Source organism: Prorops nasuta, unplaced genomic scaffold (genome assembly GCF_024137725.1).
Source record: "Prorops nasuta isolate Cenicafe-Biocafe unplaced genomic scaffold, Cenicafe_Pnas_1.2 PNAS00004, whole genome shotgun sequence".
In the NCBI taxonomy this organism is placed as follows: domain Eukaryota; kingdom Metazoa; phylum Arthropoda; class Insecta; order Hymenoptera; family Bethylidae; genus Prorops; species Prorops nasuta.
This window is the reverse complement of record NW_027116801.1, coordinates 2853459-2871095: the sequence shown is the minus strand read 5'-3', so window position 1 is coordinate 2871095 and position 17637 is coordinate 2853459. Positions and strand designations below refer to the sequence as shown.

The 17637-nt window shown below is 32.2% G+C and overlaps 7 protein-coding genes across 9 annotated transcripts; 3 read left to right on the top strand and 4 right to left on the bottom strand.

The window, feature by feature from the left end:
• Position 1: 1 nt before the first annotated feature.
• Positions 2 to 538, bottom strand: LOC136772724 (uncharacterized protein C1orf131-like). The gene has a single exon (XM_066725851.1). The coding sequence runs from the start codon at positions 536 to 538 to the stop codon at positions 2 to 4; it is 537 nt and encodes a 178-aa protein (XP_066581948.1).
• A 106-nt stretch (positions 539 to 644) lies between these two features.
• Positions 645 to 3635, top strand: LOC136772882 (uncharacterized). The gene is made up of 7 exons (XM_066726119.1): positions 645 to 720; positions 829 to 979; positions 1063 to 1303; positions 1375 to 1845; positions 2152 to 2355; positions 2484 to 2728; positions 2913 to 3635. The coding sequence occupies exons 2-7, from the start codon at positions 849 to 851 to the stop codon at positions 3478 to 3480; spliced, it is 1860 nt and encodes a 619-aa protein (XP_066582216.1). The 5' UTR covers positions 645 to 720; positions 829 to 848; the 3' UTR covers positions 3481 to 3635.
• Positions 3636 to 4413: 778 nt separating this feature from the next.
• On the top strand, positions 4414 to 5583 carry LOC136773085 (DNA-directed RNA polymerase II subunit RPB7). Of its 3 annotated transcripts, none has more exons than XM_066726470.1 (7): positions 4414 to 4551; positions 4627 to 4736; positions 4813 to 5003; positions 5072 to 5137; positions 5196 to 5267; positions 5337 to 5370; positions 5445 to 5583. In XM_066726470.1, exons 2-7 carry the CDS (start codon positions 4640 to 4642, stop codon positions 5459 to 5461), a joined length of 477 nt encoding a protein of 158 aa, XP_066582567.1. In that variant the 5' UTR covers positions 4414 to 4551; positions 4627 to 4639; the 3' UTR covers positions 5462 to 5583. The 3 variants fall into 3 exon arrangements, with proteins under 3 accessions (XP_066582567.1, XP_066582566.1, XP_066582565.1); XM_066726469.1 differs by having other exon boundaries at positions 4810 to 5003; XM_066726468.1 differs by having other exon boundaries at positions 4793 to 5003.
• On the bottom strand, positions 5360 to 7699 carry LOC136773081 (uncharacterized). Its single transcript, XM_066726463.1, has 5 exons — positions 7409 to 7699; positions 6690 to 7121; positions 6528 to 6616; positions 6228 to 6449; positions 5360 to 6149 (listed from the first exon to the last, which is right to left on the bottom strand). Exons 1-5 carry the CDS (start codon positions 7520 to 7522, stop codon positions 5912 to 5914), a joined length of 1095 nt encoding a protein of 364 aa, XP_066582560.1. The 5' UTR covers positions 7523 to 7699; the 3' UTR covers positions 5360 to 5911.
• LOC136773079 (uncharacterized) lies at positions 5461 to 13737 on the top strand. The gene is made up of 6 exons (XM_066726460.1): positions 5461 to 5505; positions 8186 to 8494; positions 8577 to 8760; positions 8854 to 9047; positions 10870 to 11079; positions 11193 to 13737. The coding sequence occupies exons 2-6, from the start codon at positions 8290 to 8292 to the stop codon at positions 13655 to 13657; spliced, it is 3258 nt and encodes a 1085-aa protein (XP_066582557.1). The 5' UTR covers positions 5461 to 5505; positions 8186 to 8289; the 3' UTR covers positions 13658 to 13737.
• On the bottom strand, positions 9104 to 10008 carry LOC136773122 (carbohydrate sulfotransferase 9-like). Its single transcript, XM_066726552.1, has 2 exons — positions 9932 to 10008; positions 9104 to 9860 (listed from the first exon to the last, which is right to left on the bottom strand). The coding sequence occupies exons 1-2, from the start codon at positions 10006 to 10008 to the stop codon at positions 9122 to 9124; spliced, it is 816 nt and encodes a 271-aa protein (XP_066582649.1). The 3' UTR covers positions 9104 to 9121.
• Positions 13738 to 13977: 240 nt separating the features above from the next.
• LOC136773080 (solute carrier family 2, facilitated glucose transporter member 10-like) lies at positions 13978 to 16721 on the bottom strand. The gene is made up of 5 exons (XM_066726461.1): positions 16376 to 16721; positions 15729 to 16298; positions 15309 to 15652; positions 14990 to 15230; positions 13978 to 14907 (listed from the first exon to the last, which is right to left on the bottom strand). Exons 1-5 carry the CDS (start codon positions 16719 to 16721, stop codon positions 14660 to 14662), a joined length of 1749 nt encoding a protein of 582 aa, XP_066582558.1. The 3' UTR covers positions 13978 to 14659.
• Positions 16722 to 17637: the final 916 nt, after the last annotated feature.

Genomic DNA, 17637 nt, shown 5'->3' with positions numbered 1-17637 from the left:
TTCATTTTTTTCCCTTACGTAAAACATGTTCATTTACTTTCCCATATACTCCTAGAATACCACCCTTTTCATGCTCTTTTCTCTTTGGCTTATGAGACTTGTGTTTCTTGAGACTTTGAATATGGCCTGAGGCTAATTTTTGTTTTCGCGCTTCTCTCAGTTTCTCTCGTTTTTTCATCTCTTGAAGCTCTTTATAATTAATTGCTTTTTTTTTTGGAGGTCTAGCCCCAAGGCTTATAGCTAAAGCTACTTTCGCTTCCTTGGCTTTATCTTTCCCAATTCCAGACATTCCAAATTTAATAATGTCATACCTAGCTCTTTTCATTTCCAAATTTTGTTTCTTTTTCACATCCATTTCTGTACAGCTTGTACCATCTTTATTATTTCGTTTGTCTTCATTTCTCTTCTGTATATCATCTTTGGGTATGTTCAAAGATTCTCTGACCTTTTTCTTTGGAGCATCATAGTTTATAGCAACAAAATTTGTCACAGAGCTTTCTTTTAACTTTGATCCTTTTGTAGACACAAAGTCGTCCATTTTTCAAATTAATTCACACAAATAATGTTATATTCTTCTTGAAAAACAATCTTAGCTTACTGCTGTCTCATAAGAGGTTAGTTTCTTGCGTTTGTCAACAAGCATGCATAGTGCATTGAATGGCCGTGTTCAGCACGCCCATGGGCATAGCGGCGACAGCGCCGGATAGCGCGTTGATCCACGTGAGTATTTTCCAGTTTGTAATTGATACAAAAAAATATAGTTGATACCTCACCATAAGTGTCCATAATAAACACTACAAGCTTGTATTTTAACAACACTTTTTTTAGAAAATAAAATTGACTCCATAATGGATGAAGCTCCTGTTAATATAAGACTAGCTTTACATAGAGTTGACTTTAACCTAACTTACAATGAAAATGCATTACCTCGTGTTTATACTCCTGGTGAAGAAATTTCCAGTCAGTCTGATTTTTTAAGGTATAAAAATATATATGAAATTGATATTAGAATGTGTTGCTATTATTTGTTTGCAATTTTTGTGAAGTAAACTATTATTTTAGAGGTCATGGTACATACGTTGGAGAGGATAATGTATTAAGAGCATCTGTCGCTGGTATGCTAGAAAAAGTTAACAAACTTATATCAGTAAGACCTTTAAAAGCAAGATATCAAGGAGAAATTGGAGATGTTGTAGTAGGACGTATTACAGAAGTTCAACAAAAGCGCTGGAAAGTAGACACTAATTCTAAATTAGATTCTGCACTACTTATTTCAAGTGTCAATTTACCTGGTGGAGAATTGGTAAGTTCTTAATGTATAAAAGATAAATTGACAATAGAATCTACTGCTTATAATATCAAATATAATTTCAGAGGAGAAGATCTGTGGAGGATGAACAGACTATGCGCCGTTACCTTCAAGAAGGGGACATAATCTGTGCAGAAGTACAAAGTACATTTGTAGATGGATCTCTTTCATTGCACACCAGAGTTCTCAAATATGGAAAATTATCACAAGGAATAATGATTAAAGTTCCGCCATTTCTAATTAAAAGAAAAAAGACTCATTTCCATAAGTTAGAAAACGGCGCTAATCTTATACTTGGAAATAACGGATACGTGTGGATTGGTGCGAGTGCACAGGACACTGATAGATCAGAAGGTGGCTTCACTCAAGATTTATCAAGAATTCCTTTGGAAGATCGTCAAGTCTGTGCACGTCTACGCAATTGTATTAATATTTTAACACAGTGCAACATGCAACTGACTGATACATCTGTTACTTATGCTTATGAAGAATCTATGAAGTACAAGGTTAGCGAACTATTGGAGCCTGAGGCGATGGTGGATGTGTCGCTGTTAACGCATCAAAGACTCACACAATAAATTAATTAAAGTGTATAGTAATTCGTAAATCTGAAAATAAATTTTCTATATTATTCTGTATGAAATAAGCATATATCCTTTGTGAATTAAAGATTGGTTAGTTTTTAAAATTCTTAAAGTATGTATAGCTGGATAATAAGGTATGATAATAGCATAGAATTATAAGAAAAGTTTACCGAGAGCCGCCAAAAGTTAGCAAACGTATGTGTTAAAATAATCTTTGAAGTATTGATTAAACAAAGTGTTGGAAACGAATAGTCCAAGCAAATAGACATGGACGCGTGTTTTACCGCTTTTGATAAAGACGAAGATGGATTTCTTTCCCTTTCCGAATTTGAATTAATCTGCCGTGCTTTGTTTCGTAATGATCATGGGAAGATATACGGTCTTGAGGAGGATCAATTGCGAGAGATCTACTCGATTTTTGACATTAAAGGCGACGGACTAATCGATCGAGAGGAATTTGAGGTAAAGTAGTTTTTATTCACATACAAATAAATAGGTATATAGTTAAAAATTTAAAAGATCGTGGAAGAATATCAAAACTAATCAAATTTAAATATCAAATCATTCTGAACATGTATTATATTCTTTAGATTTGTTGGAATCGTTGGATTAAAGTCTGCACGAGACCTAAAAGTGCCTTCCTCATCGTAGACGTTCAAAATGACTTTATCTCAGGCTCTCTGAATATAAAGAATTGTGCTGCACAACATGACGGATCGGAAGTTATCGAGCCTATAAATCGTTTATTGGAAACTGTGCCGTTCGATTCGGTCTTTTATTCCCTCGACTGGCATCCAATTGATCATGTTTCTTTCATCGATAATTTGCCAATGAGGTAACATTCGTTATTGAATGATCGCAATTGAGGCTAACGATTGTTTAATCTTCTTGGTAAATTTATCTGTGTTTTGTAGAAATTACAAATTATATTATCTTTAAGTCAAATCAAACTTTTACCAAGAAACTTATTAGCACGTCGAACAAAATTGGCTCTAAAATAGTGAAACTTTTATTCCCAGGGAAGTAGACTCGAGCAGTCCGATTTCCAAAGAATCTGCTAGGGTTTACGATACGGTGACCTTTAAAGGCCCTCCAATATTGAAGCAACGATTGTGGCCCCGTCATTGCGTGCAGGACTCTTGGGGCGCTGAGCTCCACAAGGATCTGAAGATCGTAGAGAACGCTATTAAAATCTATAAGGGTACTAATCCAGAAGTGGACTCGTATTCAGTGTTTTGGGATAACAAGAAACTAACGGAGACGACACTTTCATCGCAGCTGCAAAAAAAGGGCGCAACCGATATTTACATTTGTGGCTTGGCTTACGATGTCTGCGTAGGAGCTACTGCAGTCGACGCGCTTGCCAGTGGATACCGCACCATCCTGATCGACGACTGTAGTCGAGGAGTTGATCTTGTAGATATTGAAAAAACGAAGGCCATGGTTATTGCTAGCAATGGAGTTATCGTCAATTCCAGTCAAGTTAAAGGAATGGTCGAAGGCAGGGACCGTAGACCTGAACTTGGTTACAAGCTCGCTTTGGAGATAAAACAGTCTTTAAATAATTCCGATGATCATTGTAAATGAAACTTGGTAGTAAATTTATATCTATTATAGTAATAATTTATTATGCATTTATTAATGTAACTAATTAATTAGAATATAACAAACTGTAGAATAAATATTTTGTGAATAGGGAGCTTATGAATCTGTTAGAATTAAAATAAATATGTTCTTAGGTATATTTGATTTTCTTTTTTATTTTGACTACTAGCCGAACTAGCTCGGCCGTCGGGCCGTTTCTATTCGTTTTCTTCTATTTCCGAAATGAGTGATTCTGTAACTTCTTTCCGTTAAGATAATTCGGGTTGGTGGAATTGGTCCTGACTGTTTAACTATTCACATTGAAAATGTTCCTCTGCGTTGAGGCAGCGGTTAAGGGCTCGCAAGCAGTGCAGTGAGCACTAACATTCGATATTTCAAAACATTATCATTTAGTGAAACATTTAAACGATCGAAACTTATGGAATCTGAATTTGAGTACCGCAATATTTCAAAATAATGGTTCCATAAAAAATATTAATGATATGCCAAAAGATCTTAAACAAAGTCAGTTCAGATATGAATTCATATATCTGATTGATAAAATGATAAAAGATCGTGGAGCTTTCGTAAATCAGGTTCAATTTATAAACCACCACATTGATCAACCTACTACTAATGATCTTTCACTTAATCATTTTCAACAATAGGAAATGGTATAAAAATCTTCATTTTGTGAGTTTGTGTGTGTGCGTATGTGTGTTTGTAAGAGAGAGAAAGAGAGAGACTTTTTAATTTTATATATACATATAGTTTTTGTTCAAATATAAAAATTGGAAAAATATTAAGTTTTATTTCCTATGATTTTTACTGTAAGCTTTAATTTATAAGATAAATTTATTATAGATCCCTTTTCTTCTTTAGCATATTTAAAATTTTCAAATTGTTCATAATTTCTTTGCTTGATGGCAGCACATTGCCCGGCATAACATACTCTTTTTGGCTAATTTTGAGGTTATGTTACCAAATATCAACAAACAAGGGTTAAGGTCTAAGGAAACAAAGTATTGTGTGAATATTTATTTATATTTTTTATACTGAAAAATGTTTTATCATGTGAGTGAATTTTTATTGTATTCGTTAAGTCATTATATAGCATATTTTTTAAAAAGATAAAATTTTATGTGCTAGATTTCATTGGAACATGAAATTTTATTGCATCCAAGATATTTTGGGCCACAATTGTTGGATACAGTTAAGCAAAAGTTGTATACTGAAGTGGAAGGAACCTGTACAGGGAAGTAAGTAGATATTATAACAATGAATTAAACACAGTTTCTTAATTTCAACATTTTAGATATGGCTTTGTTGTAGCAGTTACAACAATAGATAATATAGGGTCAGGAATAATTCAGCCTGGTCAAGGATTTGTTGTTTATCCAGTGAAATACAAAGCAATAGTTTTTAGACCATTTAAAGGAGAAGTATTAGATGCCATTGTTACACAAGTGAACAAGGTTGGAATGTTTGCTGAAATTGGTCCTCTACAATGTTTTGTGTCTCATCATGTAAGGATATAAAGTACTTTCTGTAGCATTTATCATAAAATAATAATCACTTATTATTTTTTCTTTAGTCTATACCTGCAGATATGCAATTCTGTCCAAATGTTAATCCGCCGTGTTACAAATCAAAAGAAGAGGTAAAATTGTTTGCTCTTAACTAAATAATAATTTAACTTATATTTGCTGGTTTTTCAGGATGTAATAATTCAGGCAGATGATGAAATTCGATTAAAAATTGTTGGAACTAGAGTTGATGCCACAGGAATTGTTAGTTATTTTTAAGTATTAATTAATTAAATCAGTTCTATCATTAAACATTCGTTAATATTCTTTCAGTTTGCTATTGGAACATTAATGGATGATTATCTCGGTAATATATTTTACTATTTATTCCTTACATGTAGTTATTAAGAGAGTATAAATACATTTTTCCTTTTTTGATAGGACTTGTGTGTAATTAGCTGATCTTGAAAGGAAACAAGCATACATTCAAAGGGAGTCAAAAGTATATGTTAAGTATAATTTTTCATTAGAATTGAAAAAACTTCATGAATAACATTTTTATTTCCATGCAGTAACACTTCATATTTGCTAAACAAAACTGTTATATTTAAAATGAAGGAAGAAACAACAAATAGTTTTTCGTTATATCCATAAATCATTAAAAGTAACAAATTCATTAAATTTCCTTGTTTTATATTCTTAAAAATGCTCTGAAATTAGAATTAATTCATTTAGGAACTCTAGCTATAATCAATTAGGAACATAAACAAATAAATTATTTTTATCTAAACAGAGTATATCTGTAAAATACAAATTTAATTTAAAAAATCATTTGACATTTCTTGATGTGATGCCGCTGCGAATACACTGTAATAAAATTTGCAAATTCATGGTCTGTTTGATTAGAATTATTCAACTAATTTTCTTTTTATCCTAAAATCAATGTTGGGAAACTTTAATTTTGACATTAAGCTATTTATACTGTATCCATTAAAATAGGCAAGTGCCGAGAAAAGAGCCAGTTTTGGAGCTATAGCTGCCTTACTATCAATTACAGGATTATCATCAGGCATCATTTTATCAACGACGTGTTTATAAACTTTGCCATCGCTACCAACATAATATGTTGAGAATCCATCATACCACCTAAAAATTTGAATATATTACTTCATTTATTCAAATTGATTAATGGTTTTCCTTAATAGTTAATGGATCATATCTTACACTTCCAACTCTTTAATTTGATCTCTCAATTTAAAAATATTGAATTTCCAAAATGTAAACATGACTTTAGTTCCTGAAACACCTCTGATGCGCCATCTTACTTTAATGACACCATCCTCAGGATGTTTTGTTATTTTTATCAGTTCCTTTTTAACATGTGCAAATTTTATGTGGCCCACTATTTTCAGCCATATTATTTGTTTTGCATAATTAACCAAGCCACTAAGAAAAATTCAACAGAACAGTTTTTCAGTAAAGTAATAGCAAATTAAATAGCTGCACTAAATCTTAAATACTTACTTTGTAACAGAACCATTAATATTATTAATAAATATTATATCATTGTGATAAATTTCATAATTAACTGATTTTACAAATAAGGCTGGAAGCTGAAATCAATTAAGTTTACTTATTAAATAATTAATTTACAATAATGTTTATCATAGGATAATCAAAGCTTACATCTGTACTGAGTACATTAAATACTGTTTCTAATTGTTCTTCCGAAGGTCTGCCAGGAATTTGCTTATCATTTTTTTGTACCTTTTTATACTGGTTGCTGCTTTCATTTAAAATAGGATTACCATCTTTAACAAAATTTACAGCTCTTAATTCATATTCTTTCTTCTCAAACATATTCCATACTAAACCACTATTACTTCCATAAGGAAAATACTCATTTAAAATATTTATTCGATTAGGTCTGTGCTCAGGATATTTTAAAAGCTGAGCCTGTAGCAAATTGTTCTGATCAACAAGCAATTTGTGCTGATTTGATGGAATTTTTAATAAATTCAGCTTTGCAAGAGACCTTTGCTGTACTGTACAAGAAACAGTTGTATTAATAACTCCAGTTTGTCCTTTATTGTCCAGAGTTACTTTTGTACCTAGAAACTATAGAATTACGTTTATTCTTAACTTTCTATAAAACCTTAAAAATAAAATAGATTTACAGAAACAATAAATTAATATTTTATATTTATAGTTGAATTGAAAATTTCTCCTAATCAAAATGTATTATGTAAGTATTTTTAGGTTAGGAAAATCGGCATATCCAGAAACAGTATGTCATTATACTGATTGTATAGAAAGAATCCATAGAATTTTTATAGTAATTGTTTTTTTAACAGTCTTATGGTTCAATTATGGAAAAAAAATTTATTTTCATTATATTGTCTTACTTCTTCGAGAAATGTTGATGGTTTTGCCAGCTGACGGTCTATTTGCGCTACTGGTTTTCGCGTATTAGCGAATGGTGCAAACTTATTGGAAATTGTACGAATACACAATGACATTTTGATGATTTTCTTAAAAACTTCGTGAAAAAATGTAACAGAGTCGATTAAATGCAATAAATAAATTCCCACAGCTTATAGAACCTCAAATGCATGGTCAGCGCTTAGCCGATTTGCTTATTGCTTTTCTGCTTCTTGGCAAGCAAGTAGTTAAAGCAGTAAGTATGTAACATACATATATGTAGGTCTGTACTCTGTATTCGTATTGGTAAGATTTTACTCTATACAACTACATTTAGCCACCATACGACTGCATATAGTTTATCACTGATATTACAATATATAAATGGTATTCAAAAACTGCAATGTTCAAATTCAAAACAGATACAAACATTAAATATCACCTTACATAGCTTAATTATGTTAAATATTTGATTACATTAAAGTCATTAATAAGTTTATTCAATTCATAATGCTTTGTAAATTTAAAGCTTTTTTATGATTGCAGATCAAATGTTATATATTAGTGTTTGAAATATAAAATCTACATTTTTACATATTATTTTGAAGTTTAATACATATATGTTATATGTCAAGCTCGTATTCGAAGTTAAAAAATGATGGAGCCATATAATGAATATATACTTTTATAATGAATTTTCTTTAAAAAGCTATATAAATCTATTTTTGTATTTTTAAATAAAATAAATAAAACAATTATAGCTGCTCCGATTGCAAGGGAAGTGGTAAACCACCACGCTGCATCGGGAGACTCCGGTCTCCGCTCCGACTACCATTCGATCACCCTGTAGATAAGAAATCTATGAATGGTGGAGAATGGCATAGTGCGAATGGCTGGGAAAATGGCGGCGGCAGAGTCAAAACACAGTAACGTCCCTAGCGAAGAGTTAGCTAAAAATGACGAAAAACCCTCAATAATTCGTAAAAAAAATCATTATTACCAATTTAGGATCTCAGATCTATTCTTTTATGTCTTTTCTACCAGTATCTTTGCTGCGAATGTCGTGACAGGTAATAAATAAAGAAACATCTATAGTCCAGTGAATGCTTTGAATGTTTATTTTTCATTTTCATCTTTGATTTCACTTCATAGATAGCATTGTGATTGTGGAGTATTTTTTGTGGGGCCATGAAACCTGGGCCTATGTTACGATGGCTCTTGTATTAGTAACAGGCAGTATTATTCAGTTATTTAGTTTGCGATGGCACTACAGCGAAGGATCCCTCACAAATATATATTGGATACTCCACTTCCTATTTTTAGGAGTATTACAGAGGTACATTGATCTCTATCATTAAATTATATAAAACCTTTCGTAGTTGATATATTATTTGTTTTCTTTTACAAATGAGATAATTTTCATTTATAGATATTTGACATTGCTATGCGCAGCAGTTCACTCCTTGAAGAATAAAGCTTATGTCAAGGAGAAGAATTGGGTTCATAGGCAAGAAAGTGATATTTGCATGCTGCATTTATTTGAGTCTTTTATTGGAGCACTGCCACAATTAATTCTACAACTCTATATAATGACCATGCTGCACCATGCACCACCTTGGATTTGTAAGATTTTTTTATCTTCTTTTATTTCAGCAGTCTCTTGAAATCGTGATTGAGAATAATGTGAATTTTTCTCATCAAGTTTGGTTTTTCATTAAATATTGTTGAGATGATTCATAATTAAATAATTTAAAGTCCTTGTCATAAATCTTGTCCAATTTTTGCAACAAAGATGCAGGTATATTTTTGAGATATTTCACAACTACTTCTTCATTGGTGATGCCATTAGGATTAGAATTTTTTACTTTACTTACTTCATGTAAATCTAGTTCATATACTAATCCAGTTTCTTGAATAAGGAATTTTTCATCTTCATCAAGGGTTTCCAGTTTTAAAATAAAATCATAATTTATAGTACATGGAATACATGTACTGTAATATGGTGCCCAATGTTCATCAAAATATTTTTCATCCACTATATATTGTAAAAATTCTTTAAAGGTTGGTTCCAAGCTTGTTTCATTTTCTTTTCTAGATTCATGATATTTATATGCAATGTAGCGACCAAATCGTTTATAGTAATACTCGCGATTGATCATATTCTCTAATTTATCTCTGTATGCGGATAATAGGCGCTCTAATGGATGCCTAACAATTAAAATTTTTCTTGTGTCTTCCAATTCACTTAATGTGACAGTAGCATTGTTAACCAACACATGTGAAAATGTTTGCTTCACTAAAACATTGAGTGCTACTTTGTTCTCTTTGAGTAATTTTATAATTGGTTTGGATAAAATACCTCCTAAAACAGCAAAGTTTTTCATCCAAGTAGAGCTTGCAGCTTTATAAATTGGACACCATGAAATATTGTGTTTTCTATAATAAAGAAAAAATATCTTATCTGTATGAAAATGTTTTGTTAAACTTTATAAGTTTGTTGTACTTACTTGTCTATAATTATATTTGATAGGATATCATCCAGATTTTTGTCTGTCTCATTAAATTTTTTGCAATATTTTGCCATAGTGTTTCTCCTCTCTTCCAACTCTGCTCTCTTAGAATCCATGAAAAAATCAGTCATTAATTTGAAATCAATCTTACTGCTAATTTTATTCCTTATTTGCTTTTGTTTTCGTTCGTAATTTATTGAAGTTAATCGCACATTTACACTTGACACTTTTTTTACTAAACTTTCACCTTGCATATGCGTAATAAATGTTATATACAGCACAAAAATCGTTATCAAAACCAATGTTAGTTGCAAAGCGTATACTTTATATTTACTTAAACTAAATTTTCGCTTAAGGTATTCTTCCTTTTTTAATTGAATAAAAACTGACATTTTGTTTTTGTTTAATAAATTTATAACTTAGAGTTAAAAATTAGTTTATTAAGCATACAGAACCCCCAAAGATGCACCGAAAACTACCACGATGAGAGAACTATAGTTGAAATATGCCGCGGGATAAGATAGTTTTATCTTACGAGGATGCTCGAGATAGGAAACTGTCAATCACGTTGATCCCAGCAAAGAGAAAAATGCTTGAAATAAAATTTGATGTGTTAAATAAAAGAAAATTATTTAATCAAACATTCCTTACACTATTAATTTATTTAATGGAATATTTGGTTGTTACGTTAAATATTATTTTCACTGTTTGTTCGTTCCGTACGCGGCGGGGGTGTTATATAGACAACGAATGTAATTTCTATGTAATGCTATTTTAAGAATCAAAAATATATACATCTAACTCGAAACAAGAGCAATGGCTTTAAAGCCGGTACTAAAAATAAGTCATGGGGGACGGTCTCCAACAGGAACTTTAACGTGTGACTATAACAGAAAATTTCAAGAATTTATTCATTAATTTTATTTAATTTGCAGGTGCGTCGGTCGTCGCTTCATTTTCTTCATTAATTTGGTCCATCGTCACACACACTAAGGCCGCATACAGCAGCAATCACGAAGCCCAGCATATTTCTTGGTTTGTGTTGATTTTACAAACAACTTGGCACGTTGGAATGCTTACATCTCGAATTATCGTATTGACATTGCTGCTGATTTGTATTAGAGAATGGTTCCTACTGTTTTTCGGTAAATAAAGACTTTAGAATTTATTCTTTTGTTAAAGAAATAAGAGAGCTATTTAAATTCGCACTTATTTTTTTACATCCAAAATGTTTAAAATCATTTTTTTTTTGTTACAGGCTTACATTGGCTCTCGATGACGATTTGGGTAATTTTCCACAAAACGGATTTTTGTACCACCATGTGGGAGGAAAGAATTTTTAATTGTATCATAGGATTAATTTATTGTTTTGATTTCTTTAATTTACGCGAAGGAAAATCACGATACAGGGTATTGATATTTTATTCATTGATCGTTACGCAGAATGTCACCTTTGTCATTGCTTATTTGCTGTACTTTGAAGACTCGATTATCTCTGGCGATACTTTAATTGCCGTAATAATAGCGGTGATCAGTGGAATGGTAATAGGTCTGGCTAGCATGATTTTCTATTATTACCAATTTCACCCATCACGCTCTTATCGGAATCGTGTAAAAGAAGATTCCGAAGCTCCCATGAATACAGACCGTGGACCAAGATCGCTGAAGCAATCGCGCCTTGGTACTCCAAGTTCTTCAAAGACTACAAATCTAACACAGAGATGCCCTGGAACACCCGTGGTGGTAACATCGAAGTCCGCAGAATTGTCACCAAAGTGTGTGGAGACTGTAAAATCTACAAATTTATCTCAGAAAAATGTTGGAACGCCTGTGGAAATAGGAAATTTCTCGGAATTATATCTAAAGTCTAATCAAGAGATGACTGCTGATAAACAATCCTTACTTGTAAATATAGTAGGTAGCGATTCCATAGACGATACAGTTGGAGTTTGTCAACATCGTGAAATTGAAAAGGACCAAGTAGTGCAGAGTCATGAGTTCGAGGAGAGTATAAGCTTCAGAAGCGAATCAGAATCTCAGAAGAAGGATAATACGGATTTGGAGATTCGCGTGGAAAATTTAGAGAGAGAGCCAAGTACACTGTCTTCACAACGAAGGAGAGGAATTTGCTCATTGGCTCAACTTATCATCGACGTTGAAAAGAATCAAACTGATGAATATAAAGAAGAACCAGAGCTGGAGGATAGCAGCGAAGAGATAATTGTATGTCCGATATTAACATTTAAAAACAAAAAGGATTTGTTATCAAAGGATTTTCAACAAAAAGAAGAAACTATGAGCCATGTGACGTCGATTCATGATTACGAAAACGTTTGTCCTTTAGGAGTTGCCAGACCGCCCTGGTGTATTCGATCGTGGAAAGGATACACGGATATAGAAACCTACTACCATGACGATAGCGTAGTTAGGGACAGGCGCAGAGATACCTTAACGAGTACGACTGGGACCACTTTCAGTTCTGATTACTCCGATGCCACCTGCATCACTTGTTCCATGAAGGATTTGATCAGATCTAAACATGATGATTATTTGGATACTCTTACTTATGACTTGGTGGAGCCTTGTCAGACATTCAACGATACATCAATTACTCGAGAAGACACCAGTCTATTCATTGGCAGGCCAGTGCTAATAGACGACAAGGATGGAATGCTGGCACTTGATACGATTCTGGAAGAACGCGAGGATTCAGTTATATCGAACGACTCTAGACTAAAGTCTGTATCGTCCCAAAATTCCTTCAGCACTCTGGTTAGCACCATCGATCAGATCAGGCAGTGTACGGCTGAAAATTCTCCTAGGCACGTTTACCACAGAACTGAATCTCCGTGGGATGATGATTGCAGGACTTTCAGGGGATCTCAGCTTGTTAAAGTTTTATTTAAGAATGATCTCAGTCAAATTTCCTGTCAGGAAAGTAATCAGCTCGAAAGATCTTCTTCGTTTTTAAGAAGGAAATGCGAACTTGACGCTATACGCGAATTGATACGATGCAAATCTATCAAGTCTGTTAAGAAGACCCCACTTATCAATGCAATTCTCTCTGATTCACCGATTTTGGGAAACAGGACAAAGTTAATGAAGCACGAGGCTATGACAGATAGTAACGAGGAGCTGATTTCTAATGAAAATGATTTGTATGTTGATATGTGTCCCTTGGTTAACGAAAAAGTTCAAAATGCCCGAAATGTTTTACTGGAACAATCGAGCTATGATAACAAAAAATTAGGAGACTCGACGGACGCAAAACCGAATTTTTCTCTGGCGAAAACTAAGAGTCAGTTATCAAGCTTATACTCTTTTAGTACCGGAAGCACGTCGCCTTATGAAAAGAGTAAAAAAGTTTTCAATTACCCTAAAAGAAAATTCTCATCGTTGAAAGAAAAATTCGAACCAAAATCACGTCTCGTTTATGTGGTCAGTGCAAATCGTGTTGAGGGACAACAATCGAACGATAATTTAGATATTACAATGCAAAAGTCATCTAATATACACTGTACGCTTAACAAAGAAAATCTAGTGCCTGTTGTTAATTCCAAGCATATCAGCGATCAGAATTACGAGAATATAGAGAACAACGATAAGATTTATGAAAATGAGAAATTCTTTCGCGTTTCTCTCGATTTGAAAGAGAGGAGGCATGTTTTTCTGGAGCAAGCTCTTTCGCCTTCGAAACTTCTCAGTTGGAGTAAAAAAAATTAACTGTAAAGTAAGGATCTCTTAAAAGTGATATATATTTTTTTATATAGGTTATTTTTTATAAAAAGATAAACGATGAAAAGGAAAAGTGATATATTCCGTCCATTTCTACATACAAGGATTTATGATATTTTATTTCGACTTTTTAACTTTCCTATGCAAGTATTATTTGATAACTTTGCAAAATTTGTAGAGTTATTAAATATGTAAATAGAGAGAGAGAGAGAGAGAGAGAGAGAGAGAGAGAGAGAGAGAGAGAGGAAAGGATTACATACTATATAAGTATAGATTTTTACAATCTAACATTATACATATTATATAAGTACTTTACGTATGATTGTTTTTTTATATATACAGTTGCAGCGTATAAAATAAAAATTTTTCTATAAAATACATAATTCTGATATCTATTTTCTATTACAAGTAGATCTCAACAATTCTACTGACATGCAATACTACTTAAACATCAGTATTTGAACAATAAGATTATCCTTACATTTCAAAGGACTCCTCTAATATACAGAAAATCAATAAAAGAAAAATCAATAATAGATTTGCACTTAACCATTAGATTGAGTCATAAATAATTTCCGTTACGCGAGAAATAAGTTCTATCTGATTGTATCGGAAGATTTTTACAAATCAATCTAACAACGATAAATTTTTTTTTTTTTTTTAATAGATAGAAATTAAATACCTCGATCAGTCTTGAGTCAGAAACCAAAAAAATAATCCTATTTTACAATAATTCAAAAAACACTTTTTCAAGTGAATACGGTTTCTTAAAATAATAAATAGTTTTGCACTTATTTGTATATAAAATAAAATAGGGAATAAGTAAATTACTGGATATCCCTATACATATATTTATAATAATATTTTTTATGTTATGGAATAATCTTGCCTGAAGAGTTATTAATGTCTGAATGAAGATTTTTATGAAAGCTTATATTAAAAGATTTTGTAAAAAATAACATACATAAAAAAGAATATCGAGGAGTTTGTTTAGATAAGTGTACTTTGTCCACTGCTGGGATTACTATCATATTTTTTTATCCATTTTGTATGACAAATAATTGGCAGACTTCGTAAATTGCTGCATACTCGACTGCTCAAAGATATTTTTCTCAACTCTTGAGCTACTTGGTGCAAAGACTTTCCTTTTGTTTCGGGTATTACAAGAAATACATAGAATATGGTTACAAGGCAGATAAAGCTGTAGACCAGATAGGAGCCAGCCAAAGTCAATGATTCTGAAAATAATTCGTAATTAATTTAATCTCTTGATAGTTAAAGCTATATAGGAAATGATTTATTCTAAGAATTTATACTAACTAGCCATAGTAACAACTGATTCATTGCTGTTGATATGAAAAGACCAAACAAAGACACCTGCGATACACGTAGCGGCACTCATACATTTTCCCCTATAAGCGGCTGGAAAGACTTCACTCAAGTTCAAAAAAGGGACAGGGCCAAGACCTAAAGCAAATGCTGCCTCATACACCAGTAATGTTATGATAGCCAGGAAACGTAAACCACCGGTAAGCCCATCTGAAGTAGCAACATTTTGCATCTAAAATTTATTGTGTTTTAATTAATATTATTAAAAATTATTATATAACGATAAAAATAAATTTAAAGTTTATGTTACCTCGCACGATGATTTGATCTGTGTCCAAGTTTCTGGACTCGGTGCCACCGCAGCAAGTGGCGTTGGCAGTAGAGGAAAAGGCGGTGGTGATCCAGTAGGGATCGAATTGAATACTTTTAAATCGGTTTGTTCATCAGTATAACAGTTACTTACATACCCTAAAGTATCGTCCCCTCTATCAATAGTAGCTAGCAAAGACAACAGTGATATTGTTGTCATGCAAATAGTAGCAGAAGTTATCAATGCTGTACGGCGACCACATTTTTCAATTATTACTAGGGAAAGCATTGTGCTAAACACTCTGACAACTCCAAGAGAAATGAGGGCAGTGATGTTTGCAACATCTGTAAACATTGGCAAATTGAAATGTATAAAAATAATGAAGTTCATTAGAGATTGGGTTACTATTATTTCACTCACTTGAACAAATACCAAGTAAGGCAAATAATCTTGGAGCATAATATAAAACTTGTTGTCTTCCTGCCCCTTCTTGCAATAATAACATAAATACCATAATTACTAAAGTTTCTATGATAGTTTTCCAAGCACTCTTCATATTTGTATTGGAAGACGAGCATTTCAACAGAGTATTATTTATTCTTTTTAAAAGAAGGAATGCTGGAGATCTTTGCAAAAATATTATAGTAATAATGCAAGCTGTCAAAGCAGGTACAGCAGCAATACCCATAGAAAATCTCCATTGATATTCAATAGTTTTTAGAGCTGCTGAGATTATAGACATTAAATAGCCTACTGCTATTCCAAACTGATATAACATGATATTTCTTCCACGTTTATTTATATCCGATACTTCAGCTAAGTATATACAATGAGCCACTGCCGAAACTGTACCAGAGTAGCCACATATAAATCTGGCCATTAAGAGAAGAATATAATGATTTGCCAAAGCAGATAGCATTGCTCCAAATGAAAGGAAGATCAACGTAAGGATCATCATCCATCTTCTGCCATATGAATCAATAAATATTCCTAGAAACAGAAAAATTATATTACAATTATTTTTAATGATATTACATATAATTTGAAACTTTTATCAATTTTTTTACCCCCAGTAATACCACCAAAAAGAGCTCCCAAAAACCATATATAAATAATAAAATCTTTTTCAAAGCATACTAAATTAAATTCTTGTTTAATTAATGGAGCAATGGATTTTCCAATGCCCATGTCAGACCCATAAGCAACTCCAGCCAAAATAGCAACAGACGATACAAAAATACTTTGATTGCTCGATGTTAAAGGTGTCAATGCTTCACTTTGTTTTGGAATTGGTTTCCTTAAGTTTCTTGCTGGTATGCATTGATAATCATCGTTTTTTGAATTGTTTACTAATTGTTCCGCATTTTTATTTGGGTTGTTTAACAATATAGTAGTATCCTCTTCGTCTGACATTTTTTTTAATTTCTAACAGACAGATATGACAATGTATTTTCTCATAGACTAATTTCTTATAAGTTTATTCTGGTTGAAACAATTTATGGTAAGGGTGCGGTAAATTCCGCTTTAATCGCCATTTTAACCGTATCAGTAGTAGTCAAATGAGATTTAAGAAAGACACTTGTAAACAGTATGAATTTCATATAAAAACAAATTTGATGATGTTTGATATCGAAAATCAGTTCACAATAAGATTATGGCAAAATCATTTTAAATCCTAAATAAAGGTTTGATGATAATCCACAAACAGCGATGTCTGACGTTAAAGAAGAACTTCAACGAGCTTCTCAATTCGTTTAGGGTTAAATAGGGTAAATTAAGGGTAGATTTGTGTCGCGTAATATATATTATATATACATATACGTATAGTATTTATCTATATGCAATTCACCCCACCAATAGTATTGTAGTATACAATCACATATTCGAATGTAGTAAGGATTGACTTTTTGACATCACTGACACACTGAAATACTGACAATTTTTTCACAAGTCGTGTAATTTTATTGAACAAACAATATTTCTATCGTTGAATATAATCGCTTAATACTCGTATCAATTTTTTAAAATTCATTCTATAAGAGAGAACTATCGTAAAACGCAATAATAATAATGCAATTTTATTGAAAATTGCAAGTATGGCTGCGTGCACACTTATGCACCTACAAGCTGCAAGATATTAGATACGATATATGAACAACCAAGGAAGGTCTCAAAGGTTCGTCTGTTCAGAGGCTTTTGAGTATTTAGAGTAGGGGTTTAAAGCATCAGAGCTGAACCTATTTCAACACTTCAACCTTTTTTATCTTCTTATACCTTTTCTTATATTACATTTAAGTACTTTCTATTAATTTCAATTAACAATTTGATC

Excerpts from the sequence above, each read along its gene's own strand:
- LOC136772724 (XM_066725851.1), bottom strand. The coding sequence starts at position 538 with ATGGACGACTTTGTGTCTACAAAAGGATCAAAGTTAAAAGAAAGCTCT.
- LOC136772882 (XM_066726119.1), top strand. The coding sequence starts at position 849 with ATGGATGAAGCTCCTGTTAATATAAGACTAGCTTTACATAGAGTTGAC. Across the intron at positions 980-1,062 it reads AGTCAGTCTGATTTTTTAAG|AGGTCATGGTACATACGTTG; the intron begins GTATAAAAATAT and ends CTATTATTTTAG. Across the intron at positions 2,356-2,483 it reads TCGATCGAGAGGAATTTGAG|ATTTGTTGGAATCGTTGGAT; the intron begins GTAAAGTAGTTT and ends TATATTCTTTAG.
- LOC136773085 (XM_066726468.1), top strand. Across the intron at positions 4,737-4,792 it reads GAAGGAACCTGTACAGGGAA|ATATGGCTTTGTTGTAGCAG; the intron begins GTAAGTAGATAT and ends TCAACATTTTAG. Across the intron at positions 5,004-5,071 it reads AATGTTTTGTGTCTCATCAT|TCTATACCTGCAGATATGCA; the intron begins GTAAGGATATAA and ends TTTTTTCTTTAG.
- LOC136773081 (XM_066726463.1), bottom strand. The coding sequence starts at position 7,522 with ATGTCATTGTGTATTCGTACAATTTCCAATAAGTTTGCACCATTCGCT. Across the intron at positions 6,450-6,527 it reads ATTAATGGTTCTGTTACAAA|TGGCTTGGTTAATTATGCAA; the intron begins GTAAGTATTTAA and ends AATTTTTCTTAG. Across the intron at positions 6,150-6,227 it reads CAAATTAAAGAGTTGGAAGT|GTGGTATGATGGATTCTCAA; the intron begins GTAAGATATGAT and ends TCAAATTTTTAG.
- LOC136773079 (XM_066726460.1), top strand. The coding sequence starts at position 8,290 with ATGGTGGAGAATGGCATAGTGCGAATGGCTGGGAAAATGGCGGCGGCA. Across the intron at positions 8,761-8,853 it reads TTTTTAGGAGTATTACAGAG|ATATTTGACATTGCTATGCG; the intron begins GTACATTGATCT and ends TTTCATTTATAG. Across the intron at positions 9,048-10,869 it reads CCATGCACCACCTTGGATTT|GTGCGTCGGTCGTCGCTTCA; the intron begins GTAAGATTTTTT and ends TTTAATTTGCAG.
- LOC136773122 (XM_066726552.1), bottom strand. The coding sequence starts at position 10,008 with ATGGCAAAATATTGCAAAAAATTTAATGAGACAGACAAAAATCTGGAT. Across the intron at positions 9,861-9,931 it reads TCAAATATAATTATAGACAA|AAAACACAATATTTCATGGT; the intron begins GTAAGTACAACA and ends TCTTTATTATAG.
- LOC136773080 (XM_066726461.1), bottom strand. The coding sequence starts at position 16,721 with ATGTCAGACGAAGAGGATACTACTATATTGTTAAACAACCCAAATAAA. Across the intron at positions 15,231-15,308 it reads AGATCAAATCATCGTGCGAG|ATGCAAAATGTTGCTACTTC; the intron begins GTAACATAAACT and ends AATAAATTTTAG. Across the intron at positions 14,908-14,989 it reads ATCAGTTGTTACTATGGCTA|AATCATTGACTTTGGCTGGC; the intron begins GTTAGTATAAAT and ends AATTATTTTCAG.